General features: G+C 37.8%; 1 protein-coding gene across 1 annotated transcript in view; it reads right to left on the bottom strand.

Annotated features, from left to right (window-relative positions):
- Nucleotides 1-20,978, bottom strand: part of LOC128527467 (butyrophilin subfamily 1 member A1-like) — a 54,802-nt gene extending 33,824 nt beyond the window's left edge. Inside the window, exons 1-3 of the mRNA XM_053499863.1 lie at nucleotides 20,894-20,978; nucleotides 20,722-20,778; nucleotides 5,824-6,177 (exon numbers count right to left, since the gene is read on the bottom strand). Coding sequence (XP_053355838.1) covers nucleotides 5,824-6,177; nucleotides 20,722-20,776 — 409 coding nt within the window. The 5' untranslated portion in view covers nucleotides 20,777-20,778; nucleotides 20,894-20,978. The remainder of the gene's footprint in view (nucleotides 1-5,823; nucleotides 6,178-20,721; nucleotides 20,779-20,893) is intronic.
- Between the last annotated feature and the right edge of the window lie 1,523 nt (nucleotides 20,979-22,501).

Here is a 22,501-nt window from a genome sequence, read left to right as displayed (position 1 = left end):
GTTATCAGTTAACATTGTATAGATGAGGCTGTAGTGTTTCCTGTTAGCGTTATACTGAGGCATTACTGAGGTGAGCTTAGCTAACGTTAAGCTTCAAAATTCAAATTAAAATTTTATTTGTCACATACACAATCATACACAGTACAATATGCAGTAAAATGCTTACACGACCGCCCGTGACCTCAAAAAAAAAAAAAAAAAATTTAACAAGAAATAATAACAAAAAATATAAAAATTGAAAAGGGGCAATAAATAAATAAATATCTTAACAAGATTTAAACAAAATATAAAGAATATTTATATATATATTAAGATATAAGAAATTTAAACCTATCTGTACAGACAAAATTTTTTTTAAATGCAAATACTGTATGTGGAATGAATGAAGCGTGCAATTGTCCTGAAGCTTCATGCTATGACACTGTACAGGGGTTAGGTAGCTAAACGTTCATAACTGTATCTTTTTCCTCACTGTTGCCCTGAAAAACCCAGAAGTGTTTAACAGTTAAAGAGTAGTAGCACTTCAGTACTCTTTCTTTCTTATTATCACAAAAATTGCTGTTAGTTTGGCTTCAGAATCGCTAATGCCATCTAAGTGTTATATTGGTTTATTTATTTGTATGAAAACCGAATTGCGTAAATTGAATATGAAACAATAGGTACTGTAGCTTTAACCCATCATTGGAATTCCAGAAACAGTCTTTTACATACTCTGGTGGTATATACCATAGCGTTATTCATATCTTTAATTTTTATCATAACTAGATATTCTATGAAATGTATTTATATTTCTCTTTACAATACTTCTCTTGTTTGCTTAACCAGAGGTTTGCTGTAGGTCAGAGCAGTTATGGGTGGCCTTTTGAAGCTACTGGAGGAGTTAAGGAGTAAACTCTCATGTTAAGGAACAAACTCTTATTGCCATGGACTTTTTTTTTTGTCTTACACATTCAGGAAAAAGACTTTTTATTGATATTTAATAAATATACCATGATATTAACCTGTAATTTGCTGTTCTGTGGATCACTGTTTTAACTTTGACTAGTTCTTATAAAAAAAAAAAAATCACTTGAACCAATTACATCAATGGGCTACAATGGGAAACAACTTACTTTTTTGAGAAGATGAAAAGTTGGGCAAAGTCTACCCTAAAGAAATAAAATGAATTGAGCCCACAACCATTATTTGAACTGACTTAAATATTTGAATTTTAAGTTGAGCCAACTTAAGATTATGAACTGGTACATGTTGTGTCAATTAAACAGCAATGTGCAAAAATCTGTGCAACTTTTTTACGTTGTGATGGCTAGTTTTTTTTTTTTGTTTTGTTTTTTACAGTTGTACATACTCTTAATACACCACAACATTTTCATAATGTGTTGGAGTACAACACAGTCCTTGTTTGTTTTTTCTACAAGAATTAAGATTCAATTATTTGTCACATCTACCTTCCAGCACAATAAAATTTTTTTCTCATATTTCACTTAAGAAGCTAGGGTCAAAGTGCAGGGTCAGCCAGCGTACAGCACCCCCAAATCAGAAACTGTTAAGGGCCTTGCTCTAGAGCTCAACAATGGCTCGAACTATCAACCTTCCGATCATTAACCTAATCAATTGAGACACCACTGTCCCAAAAGCTGCCCCGTCCTTGGGTGGATTCAAACCAACCTTTCGGTTAAAACCCAAATGATGAAGAATATGATGTAGACACTTTGTCAGCTGCACAGATAAAGGAAAGTTCCAGAAGGCTTACCGGGATGTACAGTGGGGCATCATCAAGTTTTGTAGGTGACTAAATACTTATTTCCCACCATAATTTGCAAAAAAATTATTTAAAAATCCTACAATGTGATTTTCTGGATTTTTTTTTTCTCTTATTTTGTCTCTCATAGTTGAGGTACACATCTTTTTAAGTGGAAGAACTTGCACAATTGGTGGCTGACTTAATACTTTTTTGCCCCATAGTACACCTAATTAAAAAAAAGATCTAATGGTTGATGAAATTGTTGTAATAAATTTGTACCTTCTTTTCTACATCAAACAGTTTATGGTAGCGTTGTGATAAAACAAGCACATTCTTTTTCTCTGACTGTGCAATGCTGAAAATCCCAATTAGGTACAAGGTCCATCTGCCTCCACAGCACAACTTAATGTCAATAAGAAACTGTTCAGCATTGGCTCATGGCTTACCCAAGTAGACCTGGCACTGTAAAATTCACTGTCCTTTTGTGTTTGTACAGCTGTACAAGGTGTACATCGAGATGCAAACTAAAAATCTAATAGAACATCAATTAAACCTTTCCAGAGGTTAATGATTTAACTTGTCTGAGCAACATACTATTAAAATATACTTTTGTACTGCATTTGTATTTTTAGGAAATAAAAAGGATCCGAATTGTCTTGACGCTGGAAAGGTGATGGGCAATCAGAAATTGACTGCTCTTTCATCTACTATGTCAGCAAGATTTTTAGGATCAGTATCAGAGTGACTTACTGTCTGTGTTGTCATTGATCAGCCCAATCGAGGCAAGACGTTGACACCTTAGTTTCTCTAGCACTTCCTGCTCTGTACTCCATCCTGTCTTTTCCACACCACTGTCTAGTCATCGTCTTCTGTGCACCCGAATCAGTTCAGTTCATCAACAAATGGCTTCACAAGGATTCTGCAATCATGACTGTGCTAAAGTAACACACCTGAGTGCTCCATTCTAGTTCTAGAAACCTTGCTCTGTTTTTTTGTTCTTGGTTTAACCAAGATGGCTGCTATCATGACTTCTCCGACCTCTCTTTGTTAACCTAAGTTAGCCTACAATTTCTTCACCATGGCTTCCATGCAGGCCTGAAGCAGCAGCCCCGAGGGAAATAAACTGACATCAGGAACAGGCTGTGAGCTTGTGCACACCTCAAGCCCCTGCCTAGCATCCTGCTAGCCAACATTCAGTCCCTGGAAAACAAACTTGATGACCTCAGGGCTAGGGTTAAGTTTTAGAGGGACATCCAGTCAGCCAAGTTCTTCTTGGTTCATCATTGAGGTAACAATGGTATATTTATAGATAATTCCCCCCACACTCACTACCAAGATGGAGCACTAGGAACTCAACCCAGTTCTGTGTTAGTGGATCTTCCTAACTTGCAGACCACAGGCAATACAGATGAAAAGACATGTCTTAGCCTCCCTCACCCATAGCACTAGAGCCCACCCCAGGGTTGTGTCCTAAGCCCCCTGCTATACTTATTGTACATGTATGACTGCTGGCCACTATTAAACTCTTAACGATCACCAAGTTTGCTGACAACACTAGGAAATGAAATGTAGGAAATGAAAACCTGGAGAATTGGTGCCAGAGCAACAATCTCCTCCTGAATGTCAGCAAGACAAAGGAGTTGATAGTGGACTTCAGCACAAAGCAGGAGAGGAACTACCAGACCCACATAAACAACGAGAGCCCAGTGGATGGGGTAGACAGCTTCCAGTACCTCTGTGTTCACATCATGCAGAACCTGTCATGGTCCTGTTACATCAACACCTTGGTGAAAAAGGCCCAGCTGCATCTTTCACATGCTTGAGAGACTTATATACTCCCCTTCATGTTAATTTGAAACTTTTTGCTTACATGTTTACACTTCCTGAAACTTTGTAAAAACTTTGTTCCTGTTTATACACTGCTCACTTTTCACTTAAATGAGGATTAACTGCACTCAGAGTTTCTAATTCCTTCTGTGCAGTCTGTAATTTAACTTACATAATTTATACACTTCTACACTTAATACATTTCTATTTTAATTCTATTCTGTTTAGCAACCTTTTAAATGTACGTTTTCCAGCTTGAAGTTTTTTATATTTAAAAAAAAAAATCATATTCTTATTACACTATTGGAATATTTATTTCCATATAATATATTTCCAAAATCTTTCTTTTCACAGGCAGTTAAATAAGCCACCAAAATTTGATTCCCAAGAATTGCTCTTCAAAAAACAGTAACGGATTGGATCTTGACCCCTTGCTTTGCTTGGATTTTGCCTCTTGCTTCATATCTGTTTGGAATTGTTTGCTTGTGCACTCAGCTGCTCTTTTGGCTTCTGATGCTTGTGCTCTGTATAAAGGACTTCGTTTTCTGTCGTATACATTTGTACTTGGATTAAACCCAGAGCCTAGTTTGTTATAGATTGAGTTTTGTGCCAAAAAGGAATGAGCAAAATAAAATAATGAAACAAAAAGTAATAAATTCAAAGTGGATGATATGGAGTTTGATCCAGGTACTCTGGTTTTCTCCCACAATCCAAAGCCATACAGATTGGGTTAATTGGCATTTCCAAATTGGATGTGTGCTTGTGTACCCTACCTCCTGTGGCTCCAGTGGCTCCAGGCATTTTATGACCCTGTACAGGATAAGTTATATGGAGAGTGAGTAAGTTAATTGGGATCCAGCTTGATGGATTGGCACCCCATCCAGGTTGTGCCCTGCCTTGTGCGCGAGTCAGTTAGTAATTTTGCATTTTATTTGAAAATCGAGGTCCCAGTGTCTGGAAGAAGAGTGGAGGGGCACAGAAACCAAGTTGCTTGAAGTCCAGTGTGAAGTTTTCGCAGTCTGTGATAATGTGGTGTGCCATGTCATCTTCTGGTGTTGGTTTACTGTGTTTAATCAAATCAAAAGTCGATGCAGTACCATTTACCAGAAGCTTTCAGGAGATGCCAGGAGGACTTAGCACCTGCCACAGTGTCAAAACTACTAACTGGTTTGCTAACTGTAACAGGACGGAGCAGAACGAGGTGAATCCAAGATGAAGGATCTCAGCATTAGAAGAAAGCATGGTCAGAATGCGGAAGCAAAAATCAAACCGGAAGAATCAGTCAGCGTAGCATCTAAGCCAAATCACAAAACGAGAGCCGTAGTCAAAAGAGAAAGCATTCGAATGGTAACCGGAAAATCAAAGAGCAGAAATACAATCAAAAAACGTTAACCAAAAGCCATAGTCGAAATGAGGTAGCGTGAGATCAAAGCCAGGAGATCAAAGGGGCGAGGCGAACAAATCGAAAACGTGAGATGAGTAACGAGAAAACAAAACGAACTCGGCAACGCGACAGCGATGAAACAAGAACGCGCGAGAATTGAAGCAAAAACACACAAGATAATCTAGCAATTTAAGTAACGCACAGCGCATGATTAAATGCTGAAGTAATCAGCCTGGAATGAGAAACTGGTGTGCAGACGGGGTGGAAACGGGGGTCTGGGAAAAGACACATGACGGACTGAAGAATGGACGGCATGAAGAAAAAAAGTGTACAGACAGGACATAAATCATGACAGCTACCCATGATATTACTGTGCTTGATTGGCCAGACAACTCATCTGACCTAATAGAGGTCTTAGGGGAAAAAGGGTAATTTTATTTAGAAAAATGGTAAAAGGTAGTGGGTGATGTCATGATCTGTATCAGCGTGCACATTGCGCTTGACAGGGTGAAACAGAATTTTCCAGAACACCTACATACATTCAGCAGGAACTGGTAATTATCTGCTATTTTTTCATATACATAAAAGAGGGTGTTAAACCCGCTTGCTGAAATATTCCCTGATTCATCTAATTCACAGCCCTTACTGAGCTAAATTAGTTTTGTTAAAGCTGGATAAACATTAGCCCTAATTACTAATTAGGCAGGGGGACTTTAGGACCAGGTTTGGAAACTTGTGAGTTAGTCAGAACTTCCATTCTAAAACCCATTCAGAAAGACAGACAGACAGACAGATAGATAGATAGATAGATAGATAGATAGATAGATAGACAGATAGATAGATAGATAAGTGCAGAAATAGATCTTACCCTCAACAATCACACGAATGGTGATATCATCAGACCAGGATTTGTCCTCAATGAGACACTTATATTCTCCTTCATCAGAGAGTTGGACATCTGAGAGTTTAAGTGAAGCGTTGCCTTTCTGTAGCTCCTCTTTAAACAGTGATGTTCTTCCACTGTAGAATGGAGCCTGATTTTCATTTCTGTCTTCATGATCCTTATAGAGATGCACTTCTGAGTTCACAGATAAATCTTGTCTGAACCACTCCACTGTCATGTCCACAGCACTGGTGTTGGGTTTAATAAAACAGGGCAGAACCAGATCTTCACCTGTGACAACATCAAGAGGAGCTTCTGGACCAACCACCTGAAAACACTCTGTTTAGAAGCAAAAAGAAAACCTTTTTAAGATCCTTTGAATGCAGTAAAAATTATGTTTATAAAAAAATTATTCCCAAACTACTAGGCTAAATTTATTTAATGTATATACACCAATTAGCCATGAAATTACAATCCAAAACATTAAGCCTAATATTGTGTAGGTTTCCCTTTTAAAACTCTGTCCCTTTGTGCCATTACTTTACAAGACCTCTGGAGGTGTGCTGCGGTGTCTGGCAGGTGCTGGTGATGCTGCTTGTGGTGTTGTGTGTTGTGTTGCTTATCATACTTAAGATTGGCATTTTTTGGTAAATTGTGCTGCATTGGCTTTTCTGTGGTATCAGCCTGGACGGGTTTGCCTTTGGTCCCTGTGGGTATGGGTCAGTGGCGATTTCTTTAAGACTGCAAGGGAAGCTCAGCTTCCCCTATAATGTTACAAAATTAATGGTCAAATTATGTACTATTGTATTAACATTTTATTGACTAAAAATGTTTAGAAAACGTTTATCTCAAAGACAAGTTTGTTCAGAATCAGTTAGATATGGCAGGTCGGCTTCTGCGTGATGATTGGAGGGTCTGTCGAAAGATTGCGTCTCCTTTTGACTGACAGCGATTTTGTACTATAAGGAATCGCTGAAGCTATTTGTGCTCAGTCCCATCGCGGAATTCTCAAGTTCAGTCGAAATAAAAACTGCTGCAAACTATTTCTTTATATTTGCTTGGCGAAATTGCTTGATTTTCATCATACATTTCACACAATTATACACCACATTCCTTGTTTCACTTTTACAGAGTTTAATATTTTTTTTAGATTGTTCATTCATTCATATAGTAGGCTAGGCTAGCGTCATGGGTGAAACTGCACACGATGGCAGACAGTGCTAATATTGTCGACTTGATTTTGGCGAAGCCATTTGAAAGTGTTCCTTATGAGGAAAATGAACTTAAATTAAATTAAGAATTAATCAGCAGGGCAGATCAACACCTAAGATTGATTTAGTGCAAAAGATAGGGAAAAATAACAGGTCTTTTCAGCTCTCCTGGTATGACAAAGTTAGCTGGCTGACTGGAAGTGCTGTGACAAATAAAATGTACTGCTGGCCATGCCTCTTGATGAAACTATCTCACGGATGTGTTTGATCAAAGGTGGGGTTTGGAGATCTGTCTAACTTTGACAGGGCATATAAAAGACATGAAAAGAGCAATGGACATGTGAGTGCATGTGCAAGATTAAGTTGCATGGGAAGGATCAGGGTTGAGCATGCAAAAAATGAAGGTGCTCGCATTTAAGTGGCTAAACATAATGAAACAGTCAAACAAAACAGGGCCTTCCTAAACCGCCTTATTGATGTGACATCCTTGCTAGGCCGGCAGGAGCTGTCATTTAGGGGACATGATGAGAGTAGTGAATCATCCAACAAGGGGAATTACAGGGAGTTCACAGAAACATTAGCTAAATATGACTCTGTCCTGTCCACACAATTTGAGTCCTCAACTGTGTTTTCTGGTATGTCCCATACTATTCAAAATGACTTGATCTCTGCTCTTGCAGCCACCATTTCTGTTCAAATCAGAGATGAAATTCAGGATGCTCCCTATTTTGGATGGCAGGTGGATGAAACAACTGATATATCCTGCCGTGCCCAACTCTGTCATAGTTCGCTATGTGGATAGTGCAGGTAAAATTCAGGAGCGCTTTATTGGATTTTTTGATGTTTCTGGGGGGCGAGATGCCAAGTCAGTTTTTGAAATATTAAATGAGAGCATGCAGGGCTACAATTTTAAGGATAAGCTTGGTCTGCAGGCCAAAGTGAAAGCAATAGCCCCCAGTGCAATGTTTGTGCATTGCTATGCACACAGACTGAATCTGGTGCTGTCACAGGGGGCTAAATGCTTGCCTGAGTGCAGAATCTTTTTTGCATCACACTCTGGATTTGCCACATTTTTTTCAAAATGAAATCTGTAAATGGCCATTCTTGATAACATCTTGGAGCAGATACCTCAACGTTTTTAAAATTTGGAAAGCATGCTCTTCCTAGAATTAGCCAATCCAGAGAAATTTGATGACATGAGACAAGTATTTCCATAGGAGGCCTTCCAAAGTGTCCTGAAAAGTTATGGTCATTACTTTGATTTAGGGAGACTGAGGTCAGAACTTCAAGTTCTGTATTCAGATCAGGACTGGCAGGGTAACAGGGGAAAGCTGTGTGATTACTTGGTGTTCCTTAAAGACATGGAGTTGGACAGTGCAATGCCTCAGCTTTACAAACTGTTCTTATTAGTGGCAACAATTGGAGCTACTTCTGCAGGAAGCGTTTAAAGCTCAAGTCCTACACCCGAGACACAATATGCCAAGGCCGTTTCAAGCAGCCTAGCTCTGCTGGCCATTGAGAGGACACTGGTCAAGTCACTGGAAAAGACGCCTAGTTGGTACGACAGGATCACAGACCATTTTCTTGAAAAGGAACGTAGGGCTGAATTTACTTTTAAATAAATAGACAATTTTATGATGTAGGCCGAAAATGAGCTTCCCCTATTTAACAGACCAGCAGCCGCTACTGGTATGTGTTAGCCTTGGGTACCCATGATTCTGTCAATAGTTTGCTGGTGTATAGTTAGTAATCAATGTTATTCACTTCACTTGTTAATGATTTTAATATTTTGTCTGATTGGGATATTTATAGTAAATAATGTTGTTTTTTTCTTCTAAAAAATTTGCCGATATATTTTAAACTCTCATGACATTTTTGCACATTTTACCTCTACTGTTTCCGCTTTCTATATCTGCATTAGTAGCTAACTGTGTTTAATACTGACTCTACTACTAATTAATTTAAAACAATAAAAATCGATTAATAAAAAGAATACAGGCCTAGTATTTCTTCCCAGGTATCAATACTCTAACACAGATAGCACTGCTTTGTTGGCCCAACGTAGGCAAAATTTTGGTAACCTTTTGTCAATGCAACCTTGGCAGAATGTTGGTTCAGTAGATAATGGCAAGGTTGGATATTGGAAATTAAATTATATTGCTTTAGCTTTGTGCAGCAGGCTCTCTCAATGATGCCATCACATCAGGAGTTCATATAAGTTGGTTACCAATCTAGTACATCAATACCCAGAAAGCACTACTTTGTTGGCCCAATGTCTGCAAAATATTAGGAGTAGTATATGTCCTATTATCATAAATTATATCTAAATGGATTTACTATGATGTCAGCTAAACAATGGTTATAATGTGTTGTTATTCATTTTTGTATTCTCTGTTGTTATTTATAACTAAATGACATAATAGTTATAATGTACATTGTGGTACAGTTCTTAAGCTGTAACAGTTAAAATAAGACCCCAGTTTTTTTTTTTTTTTCTTATGTTTTCTTAAATTATTCAGATTATTAAACACAATTAATCATTGTGTTGTGCTCAACTGTGAACACTGTCAAACAGGTCACTAGATGGCATTTATCGCTATGGAGGAACCTAAAACCCCACAAAGGCCAGGTGCTGCAGATTAAATACTGCAGCCAAGCTAAACACAAGCAGGAGTTTTGTGCCTCTTAATATTTCTCCAAATGAGATGTAAATACCTGTGACTAAGACATAAGAGTGTTGAGAATCTGTGGTGGTTATGGAGTGATATCCCGGACATTTTTCAAAAGGAATTGCAAATTGCATCTGCATTTGCAATTGCGTTTTCCATATGTTGTTGCACAAAGTGTGACTTAAATCAAATGCAATTGCAAAGTTTGCATTACTGTTTGTTTTTTCACCTTCGCGAAACGCACACTGACTGCCAAATTTCAAATGAAAAAGCAAAGTTCATTTGCATTTCCTATGTCTTACAAGTCATGAGTCTGTCATATTTAAATAGCAAAATCAATTACCACGTCTGCTTAGAGAACATCCTGACGGGTAACATTTTAACCTGGTTCGGGAACAGCACCATGCAGAACAGACGAGCTCTACAGAGGGTTGTGCGATCAGCTGAGCGCATCATCTGCACCGGGCTCCCTGACCTGCACTCAATCTACAGTAAGCCATGCTGGACCAAGGCCAGGAAGATCGTGAAGGACCTCAGCTATCCCAACAATGGACTGTTCTCTCTGTTGAGGTCAGGAAAGCGATTCCGCTTCCTGAAGGCCAACACAGAGAGACTGAGGAGGAGCTTCTTCCCGCAGGCAATACGGTCTCCCAATCGCACCACCACACAGTACTGACCCACACATATGTTTTTTTACACACACACTGGACGTTTTGGACATTCGTTTACACTAGTGGCCACTGCACAACTACACTTCGTGGTCATCAAATCACTCAAATCACTCCATCACAAGTCACTTTAAATATGTGGATTGCACAACCCTGGACATTACCATTCTTTTATTACCATTTATTCTAACTCCCTTTCACACAAAAATTACATAAATATGTACCTACTCGTACAGCTGCTCTTATTGTTCTATATTTTTCATATATTATTCATATTTTTATATATTTTGTGTATTTTTGTTGTACAGTTATTTTATTTTTAACTTTAATTTGTATATTTTATTTTATTCTTTCCTAGTTAAATTTACCCTTTTTTTTATTTTATTTTCATATTTATTTCCTATTCCTATTCATATTCTTTTATTTTTAGGTCACGAGCAGTTGTCTAAGCATTTCACTGCATATCGTACTGTGTATGACAAGTAAAATTTGAATTAAAATTTGCCTTTTTTACTTTCTTTGCGTCGCATATGTAGCCTGCCAAAACTCAAACGCAATCGCAATTAATTTGCAATTGCATTTCCAACGCGTTACACGAAAACCTGTTAATCAGCTTCAGGGGTGGGTCTAAACTGTGGGGAGTGATTGTATGGAGACAAAGAGCGGGAAATTTGAGCGAGGGTGGTGAACCGAGATTATTTCATCTGTTTATCAAGAAATAAACACACAAAAATGATATACTTTCTTATGCATATTTTCTTACTCTGGACAGAGAAGCTATTACAAATAAATATATTTTTAGATCTTCTCCTGTTATAGCCTGCTGGAGCTAAATCTTTCAGAAGCACTGCTTACCGGCGCTTTATAGCAATGGAGTCACTAAGGGACCGTATAAAAAGTGCATGGCCAAGACCCAACCGTTTGTTTACAAAAGAAAACACAAGATTACAGAGAAATACCTCACAGGACATCGAACATATTACACTGTTAGGTTATAGTATGGATTATTTGTTTATTTATTTGTTTGTTTAATTGATTAATAATTATTTTAATGTACATCTAAAAAAAATAAACGATTACACAGACAATTCTTGTACCAATAAAACAGATAATTTGTTAAATGAGAGTCGGGGTGTTTTCCATTATTAAAAAAATAACAATTATAAAGGTATGTATGAAAATGAATGCACTTTGGTACAGTCTATTATAAGTTGCAAAAAATGACAATTAAATCAACAAAATTCAATAACTTTTTTGCTATTTTCAAATTTTTTGCTAATTTCAAATGTAAAACCAACTGTACTATAATCCACTCTATCCTTGCTAAAAAGTCTTTTATTTTTAGGTCACGAGCAGTTGTCTAAGCATTTAACTGCATATCGTACTGTGTATGACTGTGTATGTGACAAATAAAATTTGAATTTGAATTTGCTTTTTCACTTTCTTTGCGTCGCGTATGTAGCCTGCCAAAACTCAAACGCAATCGCAATTAATTAGCAATTGCATTTCCAACGCGTTACACGAAAACCTGTTAATCAGCTTATTAACAGCCTATGTCAGTTAATAACCTTTCCCTTATACTGCAATATTCAGTTTGATATTAATTCAGTTGTTAATTTTTTTATTAATTTTTTACAAAAAAGAAAAAAAAGAAAAATTAAATCAAACTGAATGAGAAAAATGAATGGTTATAGTCATTAGCAGTGATAGAGTGGAGAGCAGACAGCGGCATTCAGCTCAGAGCGAAACCGAAGTCAGGACTCTGATAATCGGGGACTCCACTATCAGAAACATCAGCAGCAAGACAACAACTTCATGCTGTTTTCCACAAGCAACCGTCTCTGATGTAAACAGGGAACTTCGGAACATTCTGACAAAGCACAAGACAGGGAATCAAATCATCATCCACGTGGGGAAGAATGAGATTTGGAAAGAGCAGTCGGAACTCCTTAAGAAGGATTTCAGTGAACTCTTTGAAACACTTCAAAGACTCCAAGTTCAGTCGTTCATCAGTGGACCACTCCCAGCAAGGGGAACTAACATGTTCTCACGGTTGCTTGGGCTGAACGCATGGCTACAAAGAACCTACAGTTCAAAAGGACAACCTCAGTCTTTTCTGGGGCCATAAACAACTGTTCAAATTGGATTGTCTCCACCCAAACAAACTTGGTTCAAAGATGCTAAAGGAAAATTTAATTTTATTTAAAAATCTATTTCTCCCTCCATCATCCTTCAGCAGAATGTGCCAATCCTCTTAACCTGAATGGCTTGAGTTTGTCAACCACAAATGGCTTGAGTTTTTTCAAGTTTGAGTGACCACAGACAGCTTTCGAGTCATCATATGGTTAAAAAAATCCCACAAGAACACTAATGCACCACACAGCCAAAACAACCACTGCCGTGGACATCCCAGCTCAGTCCTGCCCACCGAGCTCATCATAGGCAGACTGTGACATACTACAACAGCTCCAAGATAACTTTCTGGAAAACAGCGGCAGGGATCAAACCCCCCTCCTTTATCTGGTCTAGGTGAAATAAAACAAACAGACGACCTACGACTTATTATGCATCAAACTAAGATTACTGTGGGGACAAAAAGTAAGGTCATTAAGTTAGCATTTTTAAATAGTCGCTCACTAAAAAATAAATCTAAAATTTTTTAATAAAAAAAAATATATTTTAATTTAAAAAAATAAAATTAAATGAAACTTGGCTAGAAGATAGCTGCAGTGCAACAGTCCTTAATGAAATAGCCCCTACTAACTTTACGTTCATGAGTGTCTGCAGAACTGTTAGGAGAGGTGGAGGTGTAGCTGCTCTATTTAAAGATGTCTATCAATGCAAGCAAGTGTCATTTGGTCAATATTTGTCTTTTGAATATCTGGGAATTTTGCTAAAAAGTGCTCCACGTATTTTATTCATCATTATTTACAGACCTCCAAAATACTCTCCAGACTTTATTGAAGAGTTAACAGAACTGCTATCAATGATTTCCTAAGAGTTTAACTGTTTTGCTATAACAGGAGACTTTAATATTTATATTGATAATGCAGAAATCAATATTACAAAAGAAATGTTAAGTGATCTAAACACTTTTGACCTGATTCAGCATGTTCATGGGCCCACACATAATTGTGGACACACTTTAGATTTACTTATCAGTAAAGTTCTAAACATCTTATCCATTGTTATTGAGGATGTAGCACTATCTGATTACTTCTGTATTTTCTTTGATATATTGATCTCTGTTACCACTGAATCTAGATCTGTCTCTGTCAGAAAGAGATGCATTAATGAGAATACAAGTGCACTATTTATGAAGGCTATATCTTTAACACCAAGCATTTCTGCAGACTCTGTTGATCTTCTCCTTGATTCCTTTAACTCAAAAGTTAAGAATGTTATTGATAATATGAAAAGGTCCGAAAGACGGGCAGTCAGAAATCACCATGGAGAAAATCAACAGCAGTTCAGAATATGAAAAGACAATGCCGAAAAGCTGAGCCGGAAGACGAAACTTGAAATTCACTATAGAATCTAGCCTTCATGCTTTCAATTTGGAACTAGCCACAGCTAGACAGACATTTTTTCTCAAACAGTAACTTAAACAGCACACGCACTCTTTTTGCTACTGTTGAGAGACTGACAAACCCACCAAGTCAGATTCCCATTGAAATGCTCTCCGATAACAAATGCAATGAGTTTTTTTCCTTCTTTTCTGAGAAAATCAGTAATATAAGAAGGGCTATTAACACATCAAGTTATGCAGAGGTCAGAAAAACTCAAACACAACCTCACAAAACAGTTACTATGTCTGTCTTTCAAGCAATTAATAGCAAAATCTTGGGAGAAATAGTACAGCACCTCAAATTGTCAACCTGCGACCTTGACACACTTCCCACATCTTTTTTCAAAAGTGTGTTTAACTGTTTAGAAGCAGATCTTTAAAAAGTGGTGAACACCTCACTTCTCTTTGGGACTTTTCCGAACTCTCTGAAAACTGCAGTTGTAAAGCCACTCCTGAAAAAGAGCAATCTTGATAATCCAATATTGAAAAACCACAAACCAATATCAAATCTTTCTTTTATATGTAAGATTATTGAAAAGGTTGTTTTCAACCATTTAAACTCAAATGAATACCTGGACAGTTTTCAATCTGGCTTCCGAGCGCATCATAGTACAGAGACAGCGCTCATAAAGATAATAAATGACATTCGTTTAAATTCAGATTCTGGCAAAATATCAGTGCTGGTACTGCTAGATAGTGCTGCGTTTGACACTGTCGATCATAACATAGAAAGACTGGAAAACTGGGATTTCTGGCTTTCTGGGATGGTACTCAAATGGTCCAGGTCATACTTAGAAGGTAGAGGTTACTATGTGAGTATAGGAGAGCATAAGTCTAAGTGGACGTCCATGACATGAGGAGTCCCACAAGGCTCAATTCTTACACCCCTCCTGTTTAGCCAGTATATGCTCCCACTAAGTCAGATAATGAGAAAGAACCAATTTGCCTATCACAGCAATGCTGATGATACCAGATTTATCTAGCCCTATCTCCAAATGACTACAGCCCAGTTGACTCCCTCTGCCAATGCATCGATGAAATTAACAGTTGGATGTGTTCAGTTAAACAAGGAGAAAACTGAGGTCATTGCATTTGGAAATAAAGATGAAGCTCTGAAAGTGAATGCATACCTTTACTCTAGGGGTCAAAAAACAAAAAATCAAGTCAAGAATCTTGGGGTGATTCTGGAGACAGACCTTAGTTTCAGTAGTCATGTCAAAGCAGTAACTAAATCAGCATACTATCATCTCAAAAACATTGCAAGAATTAGATGTTTTGTTTCCAATCAAGACTTGGAGAAACTTGTCCATGCCTTTATCACCAGCAGGGTGGATTATTGTAATGGTCTCCTCACCGGCCTTCCCAAGAAGACCATTAGACAGCTGCAGCTCATCCAGAACGCTGCTGCCAGAATTCTAACTAGAACCAGAAAATCTGATCATATCACACCAGTAACATTTAGGATAGATTTTAAAGTACTTTTACTCGTTTATAAATCACATAATGCACCTGATATAAACATTTAAACTGTATATCAACTGATATAAACTCTCTGAGGCCATGGGTAGTTTGTTTGTACACTATGCATTTATTTTCACAAGTGGAACAAGTGGTTGTATTACGTGTTTATTTTGTAGTTTATCATAATGCTTACATTTATTTTCTTACTTTGTAATCATTTTATCATGTTTGCAAATAAATCTCTGGAGATATAAATGTGTTTTCTTATTATTGGTGATGATAAAAAGAGTCTAATTTAATTTCCAATTTCCAACCTTGCCATTATCTACTGAACCAAAGTTGTACCAACATTGGGCCAACCTTGTGATTATCTACTGAACCAATGTTGTTCGGCCAACCTATCTTTGGCTCCACCAATAGGCCATGGGTCACCAGACAAAATGACACTGGGCCAACCACTGATGCCAACATTGGCCCAACATATCCATTGCCATTTGATCCAACATTGGCCCTTCAGTGATGTGCTATCTGGGTATATGTGAATGGCAAAGTGGAAAAAAGCATGTCAGCCGAAAAAAGTTAATCCCATTAGCCAGCTCACTGAATTAGGAGTCTGCTGGTCTCCATTGTAAGAAAAACAGCACTAGGGCAACATGACAAGAAGATAAATCACTCTGTATAAGTAAACATTAATAGTCCTAAATTCCAAAATCCACACCTGTTGAGGGTAAATTTTATAAAGAGCTAACTCCCTAGGACAGCCATCCTGTGTAGACTAAATACCCTAGCTGTTTTAGCTATGAAAAAGCCATTGCCACATGCTTTAGCATTATTTATTTGAGATTCCTCTCAAGTACAGATGGCATAATGCTAACTATGTATCTATCAACTTTTTGCTAAATCAAAGTAATGAAGTTAGGCACAGCTCTTCAAAATTATACAGCCTTCTTTGCTAATACATACTTTAATCAGACCTTGCTAGAACTGCCAGCATAGAAGATACTGGGGTAGAGCTTTGTGTTCATGAAATGTAGCAAATTGCTTTAGTTTTTATAGTACATTCCTCCTTTTTTTTTTTTTTTTTTTACAAACTTTCATATATTCTGGACTCGTTAACTGTAAAGTGGAATATTTCACTCACTCATTCTCTATAGCACATAACCTGTCCAGGGTCATGGAAGGCCTGCAGTCTATCTGACAGGACACGGGGGCACAAGGCAGGATACATCCTGGATAAGAAGCTAATCTATTGCAAGGCACACAAACCCAAGGAGGGGGATCAGACCCTCGACCCTGCAGGTGTGACGCCAACGTGCCGCTCACAATGTTTTAAACTTTTTTGTTATTTTAATGGTTATGGCTTACAGCTCATGAAACTCTAAATCCAGCATCTTAAAATATTTTAATATTCAATTGCAAGATTGCAGAAATTAATATTCATACAGTATAAATATTGTGGCGTGGGCGGGGCGGTGGCTAACGACCAGCATGCCTTGCGGGGATGTCGGTGTGTTCACCATGTTGAGGAAAGGAGTGTGTGTTGGGTGTGTGACGTGTGAAATGTGCTCCGGTTCATTGGGAGATAGGTTCTCAAGTGAATGTGCTGCTCATGCTGTTTGTTAGACTGCGTGTGTGCTAAATAAAGTACTCCCAGCTATTGCATTGGGCAGCAAATAAGCTCACTCGTCTCTCCAAGTCCCTTCTTAGCAGTGAAAAACGCTACATTGGTGTCAGAAGTGGGATTGGATATTGTGTATCTCTCTGCCTAGCTGAGAGATACACAATCTCTGTCACCATGCACACAATTTGTTTTTCAAAATAATACATTTAAATAAAACATCAAATAATAATCTCAGTTTACAGAAAGCTCTTCACCTTGTCCTTCAGCACCATTAAAGCTGAAGAAATGTTTCAGTGTCTCTCCCCAAAGGGACTTTTGGAAAATAATTACTGTTGTAAAACAAAATTAATGTTTAAACAAGTCTGGGCCCGATTTCCCGATAAAGCATATTCTTAGCGCACTAAGTAGACTCCTAAGATACATCTTACGCAAATTGTTCCCCGAACTGTCCCTTAGGAGTCTTCTTACAGTAAGTCGCTGCCTCCTACGTCCGATGTTACAAGGCGCTGTCTACAGTAAAGGTACTGAATTAGCTGTCATCGATGACTCAGGAATTGATTTTTCACTTATTTTTGCATGACAGCGTTAAGAAAGACGTCACTTTCTATGCAATTCTTCCAATAACGTTTATTACGACATGGGTTAACTTATCAATAGCATGCCATAATAGACAAATATATAAATTAAATCACCAAACTGCCGCTAATATTTTCATGTAAACTGTAGTGACGGTGAAACGAACCGAGTATACAATCATAGTCGATTGACAAACAGCTGACAACACTCTTCACCAGCTTCAGAAACAATGTAAAGCATGTCAGTTGTTATGGTTGTATAGCGCACTTATACGCTGAATACGATGAATACGATGAGATGTCAGAGTAGAGGTTTTTAAGCATTACAATCACTCAGAAAAATGAATGGATGCGGGGTTCGAAACTCCCAAGTTTATTTTCTCATTTAACTAAATAAAATTTAATCATTAAATAAAAATGTGTCAAAAGAAAAATCCACTCAGTCATGAATGATGGCTAATGATCAATTAAACATATTTTAAACAAAAAGCAGCAATCAGCTGGACATCGGGACGCAGAGCGTAAGTACGAGCGTTGGTAAGCGCAAGTCTGAGCAGGTCAAGAAGCTCCATAATCTGTTGCCTTGAAAAGCGAAACTTTTTTAAAAAATAGCCACCTCAGGCAAAATATGAAAAGGGCTGAAGTTTTGCCTAAAGGAAAAACACAGCTCCGCGGACAGCGCCGTCTTCAGTTTAGCACAACAACATGCTGTATCGCTGCCAAATTGTTCAAGTAGGGATAACTGCAGGCTTGAGCAATAAGGTGTGCCGAAAGGTCAGGGCGTGCAGAAAGGTAGGGGCGTGCCCGAAAGCTTTCTCATTGGTGAATGGAGCTTCTGCGTTAGCCAATCAGCGGTAATCCTATTTATATCTAAGTACCTTTATTTTAGCATGGAAGAACATGGCGGCGGGAAGGCTTGGTGTGGTTAGTCAATGTAAATATTTTTTTCTTTATTTTCGTCATTTAATTGTTCATTTAATTGTTGTCGACAGACACATATTACTGTGAGACGAAACACGGACAGGTTTTCCCTCGAAGTAAGGGTTGGCAGTTTGTATCAGTGTCTGTTTTGCGCTACAGATTTTTTTAGGCCTCGTGAAATGTTTTAGGCCTCGTCATTTTATTCTGACCGAGAGTTTGAAGGATTCTGTTCCATGGACTGCTACTACAGCATAAATGAATGAATGAATGAGCAGATTGAGTGTACAGGTTGGGTGGAGTACACTTTTAAACGGAGCAGCTCTGCCTCTAAATAAAATGTTTATTGGCTAAAATTGTGTCTGTTTACTGAATAAGTGCCACTTCAAAGGTTACTAAACTGTACTCCTCCTCTTTGATGTGGTGTTTTATGAACTATATTTGTCCTTATCAGGCAAAGTCAATGTCGAAGTTAACGTTATTGTCAATTCTGTTACATGTACAGTGCATACATATAGAGAATTGAAATTACATTTCTCTCAAACCTTACAAATAACACTGAAAAAACTTAAATAAACCTAAAAAAAAACTTAAATAACACTGGAGAACTTGGAGAACAACAGAGGTAAGATAATTGAGTTACTGTTCGGCAAAAAGGGACAGTTTACAACACAGAAGGCTGATATGGTGAAAAATGAAACAGTGCAATGAGAATAGTGCAAGTGTGCTTATTTCAGTTGATTAAAGTGACATTTTAAAGAGCAATATAAAACAGTATAAAAAAACAGTGAACAAAACAGTATAAACAAGAATAAAACTACAGAAAAACAACTGTCAGTTCAAAACATTCTGAATGACTAATTCTGTAACTTTTTTTTGGTCTTGTTTAACCAATACAAAGTTAATAGTATTCCAAAAATAACATTAAAATTACATTAAATGTTTTATGAACAGCTTGTGGTACTATATTCTTTTAAATAATTGTAATTTGATTTTGAGGTAGCCATTAATCCAACTACAAATAGCTGTTTAGTCTTGGAAACTGGGTTTAGCATTAGTAGTTAAACTACTGTCATTTGTGTTTAGTTCTTTTAGTTTATATTTTGATTTAGGTTCTGTTGACTTGGGCTCTCATATTGGCAATGTTTCTGTATATGTTCTGTGTGTCTGTGTTTGTGGAGCTGATGCAGTCATGTCCTGTGTGGTGTGAGTATTGTGGTTTTGTCCCCCTGTTTCTTGTGTGTTTAGCTAGAGCCAGGTAAGTAGCTAGGTGTGTGTTTAGCTAAAATCTATGTTGAGCTAAATAGCCCCTTTGTGTCTCTAGCTTTGCTATTTCTCCGCCACTGAGTGTCCCCTAGCCTAGCCACTGAGTGTCCCCTAGTCTAGCCACTGAGTGTCCCCTAGCCTAGCCACTGAGTGCCCCCCATTTCTCCCAATCCACTAAGTGTAGCTTAGTGCATGTTGGGCTAAAGACATGCTTAGCTAGGTAATTGTGTAGCTGACTGCCATGTCTTTAGCCCTAGTCCCGTCTTTACTTGTCTCTGTGTCCCTCCCAGTCTCTATGTGTCCCTCCCAGTCTCCCGTCTCGTCAGGTGTCTTGTCTTGTTGTGTCCAGTTTCAGCTCCACGTGTAGTTTGTGTGTCCTGTTACGTGTTAGTCATCCTTCTGCCTGTGTCTCGCCACAGGACGTGTGTAAGGCATCCATCTGCCTGTGTTTCACTACCAATCCCAAACCTAGTGTAACAGGTATTAGTGCCTGGTAGTGTCCCTTTGTCTGTGTCCTGCCAGAGAGCCCATGTTTAACCCAATTCTGTTAAGTATTGTTTGAGTTTTTGTTCCTTTGTTTGTTTTTGTGTATTTATCATTTCTGTGACAACTCTCATTAAAGACACGTTTTGTTCAGCTACCCCTCTGCCTTTATGCCTGCTCTCTCCACCCACGGCAATCAACATCCGCCAATACACCCCGTTTGTGACAGCGGTATTGTTTTTTTAAGTATAATTTTGTAAAGCAGAGATCGCTTTCTGCTCTTGGCATGGCATTATTTTCACTAAGTGTCTTAAAGCCCCTAAAATGTATGTCCACACAATTAACCTGCTATGGATTTAAACTTATAGAAATCCATGACCATAAAATAAAAACACTTATCAAAACACTTAAAACCCCCACAGAGAGAGAGTTATTTTTCATACCTGATTGAGATTTCATAAAGCTGTAGAGAGTAAGGAGGGTCACACAAATAATCATCCCTGAAAGACAGTTTATCATTATTGTTTCAGTCTGTTTCAGTAAATAACTTGTAAATTCATACTCCTATTTTTGTGAAATTTTACTCATTACTATCGAAAAATTCTAAATACTCACTTAAAGATGTGTATATATAAATATTTCCTCACTAAGAAGACGCTGAAAGTAAACATGCGTTGTTCCAAAGTTTATTCTTTCAGTTCAGTACTGGGTGCACTTTCATTTTTGGTTTAAGAGACACGGCCTTTTCTAAGGAACTCTAATAGGAAGTCAGGTGGTGTCATTAAAGTTGCAACAGGCAAACAGACAAAAATCCCTTCTCACGTGTGTTGTGTGGTTGCAGGCGAGGCATAAGCGCAGAGGTGAAGAATTTCAGGTGTTTTAATAATATATAAAGGAAACATAAACAAGCACAACTCTAAGACATGAACAAGCCAAACCGAGATACCCCAAAACAGATCAGCTTAACTCAACAGCAGTATAAAAAAACAGCAGTTTTACAAAACGGATGCAAGACAAGAAACAGAACTTAGGCAAGCTATTTATAACTGAACTATTAAGCCACCCCAGTTCAGGTGAGCGCTTCTGGGAAACGTAGTTCAAAACTAATGAAAACACAAAGGACACAAAAAGTCTCTGCGTGCAAGGCGCCCTCTAGGGGTTATCCCTGACAACACTAAATTACAGTAAATTATGTATTAATACTGAAATACTTACTCAGGTTTTAAGGGAAAAATGAATGACTGAATGACTTGCATAATACTCTTTGTGATCTTCAGAGTCATTAAAGATTTTATTTTGTAATTTTATTTTTCAAAGTCAACTCGCAAGTGATTTTTTTTGTTTTAAAATATGTTCATCAAATGTTCATGATTTTACCTGTTATATTAACTTTTTCAAACTGTTATGGGCACATTGTAGTTAAATCATGAAAATTCATAGATTAAGATGGTTCTGCATGAGTTGACACGGGATCTACTTTTGACTCTGCTATGAACCGTAAGTGATTCATAAGTGGATTATAACATTTTATTGATAATGCATAGACAAGTTGTAATAAATTAAAACGTAAGGTCACAGAGCTGAGCACCCCTCATCTAGCTCATCGTAATAAAAAAAAATGTTTTGTCTGTATACTGGTCAGAACAAACTCTTTCAATGATATCTTTACATTTCATACATTGGAGGACGCGAAACCAGTCAGAAAAAATTCTGTCTGTATGCGTGTCCAGCAAGATTTTGTCCCAGCATCACGCAAAACTTGCTGGACAGAATTTAGTGAAACTTTATGGTGCAGGTTTAACTCCAAAGTTAAATCTGCACCATAAATGAAATCAAAATGTTAAGTAGAAGTGAAGTTATGAGAAGTTATGTGCGCGATTAAATCACAGCATCTGCACAAGCACAGAGCTAAATGCTTCAAGCCACAAATGACCAACAATGCGTTTGGTGTAAATTGGGCTTGTCAGGTGGTTTAGATGGTGACAGTGTCAGGTTAAGGTTCTTTATTTAAGGACAGGCAAACAAATGCCAAAAATAGAACAAAATGAAAGTTAGGAAACAGGCAAAAGTTAGGTGACATGCAAACACAGCACTTAAGCAAAAGACAAAGACAAAAACGTCTTGACAAAAAAATGAATCTGAGATTGTGACGATTGGGTGCTTTGGTGGTTTCTACTCTGCCATGTGGTCTGGAAGTAGTTAGTGTAATAAACTTGTAGGCTA

This window comes from Clarias gariepinus, chromosome 1 (genome assembly GCF_024256425.1).
Source record: "Clarias gariepinus isolate MV-2021 ecotype Netherlands chromosome 1, CGAR_prim_01v2, whole genome shotgun sequence".
NCBI lineage: Eukaryota > Metazoa > Chordata > Actinopteri > Siluriformes > Clariidae > Clarias > Clarias gariepinus.
Note: the sequence above shows the minus strand (reverse complement) of the source record. Positions and strands in the feature narration are given on the sequence as shown.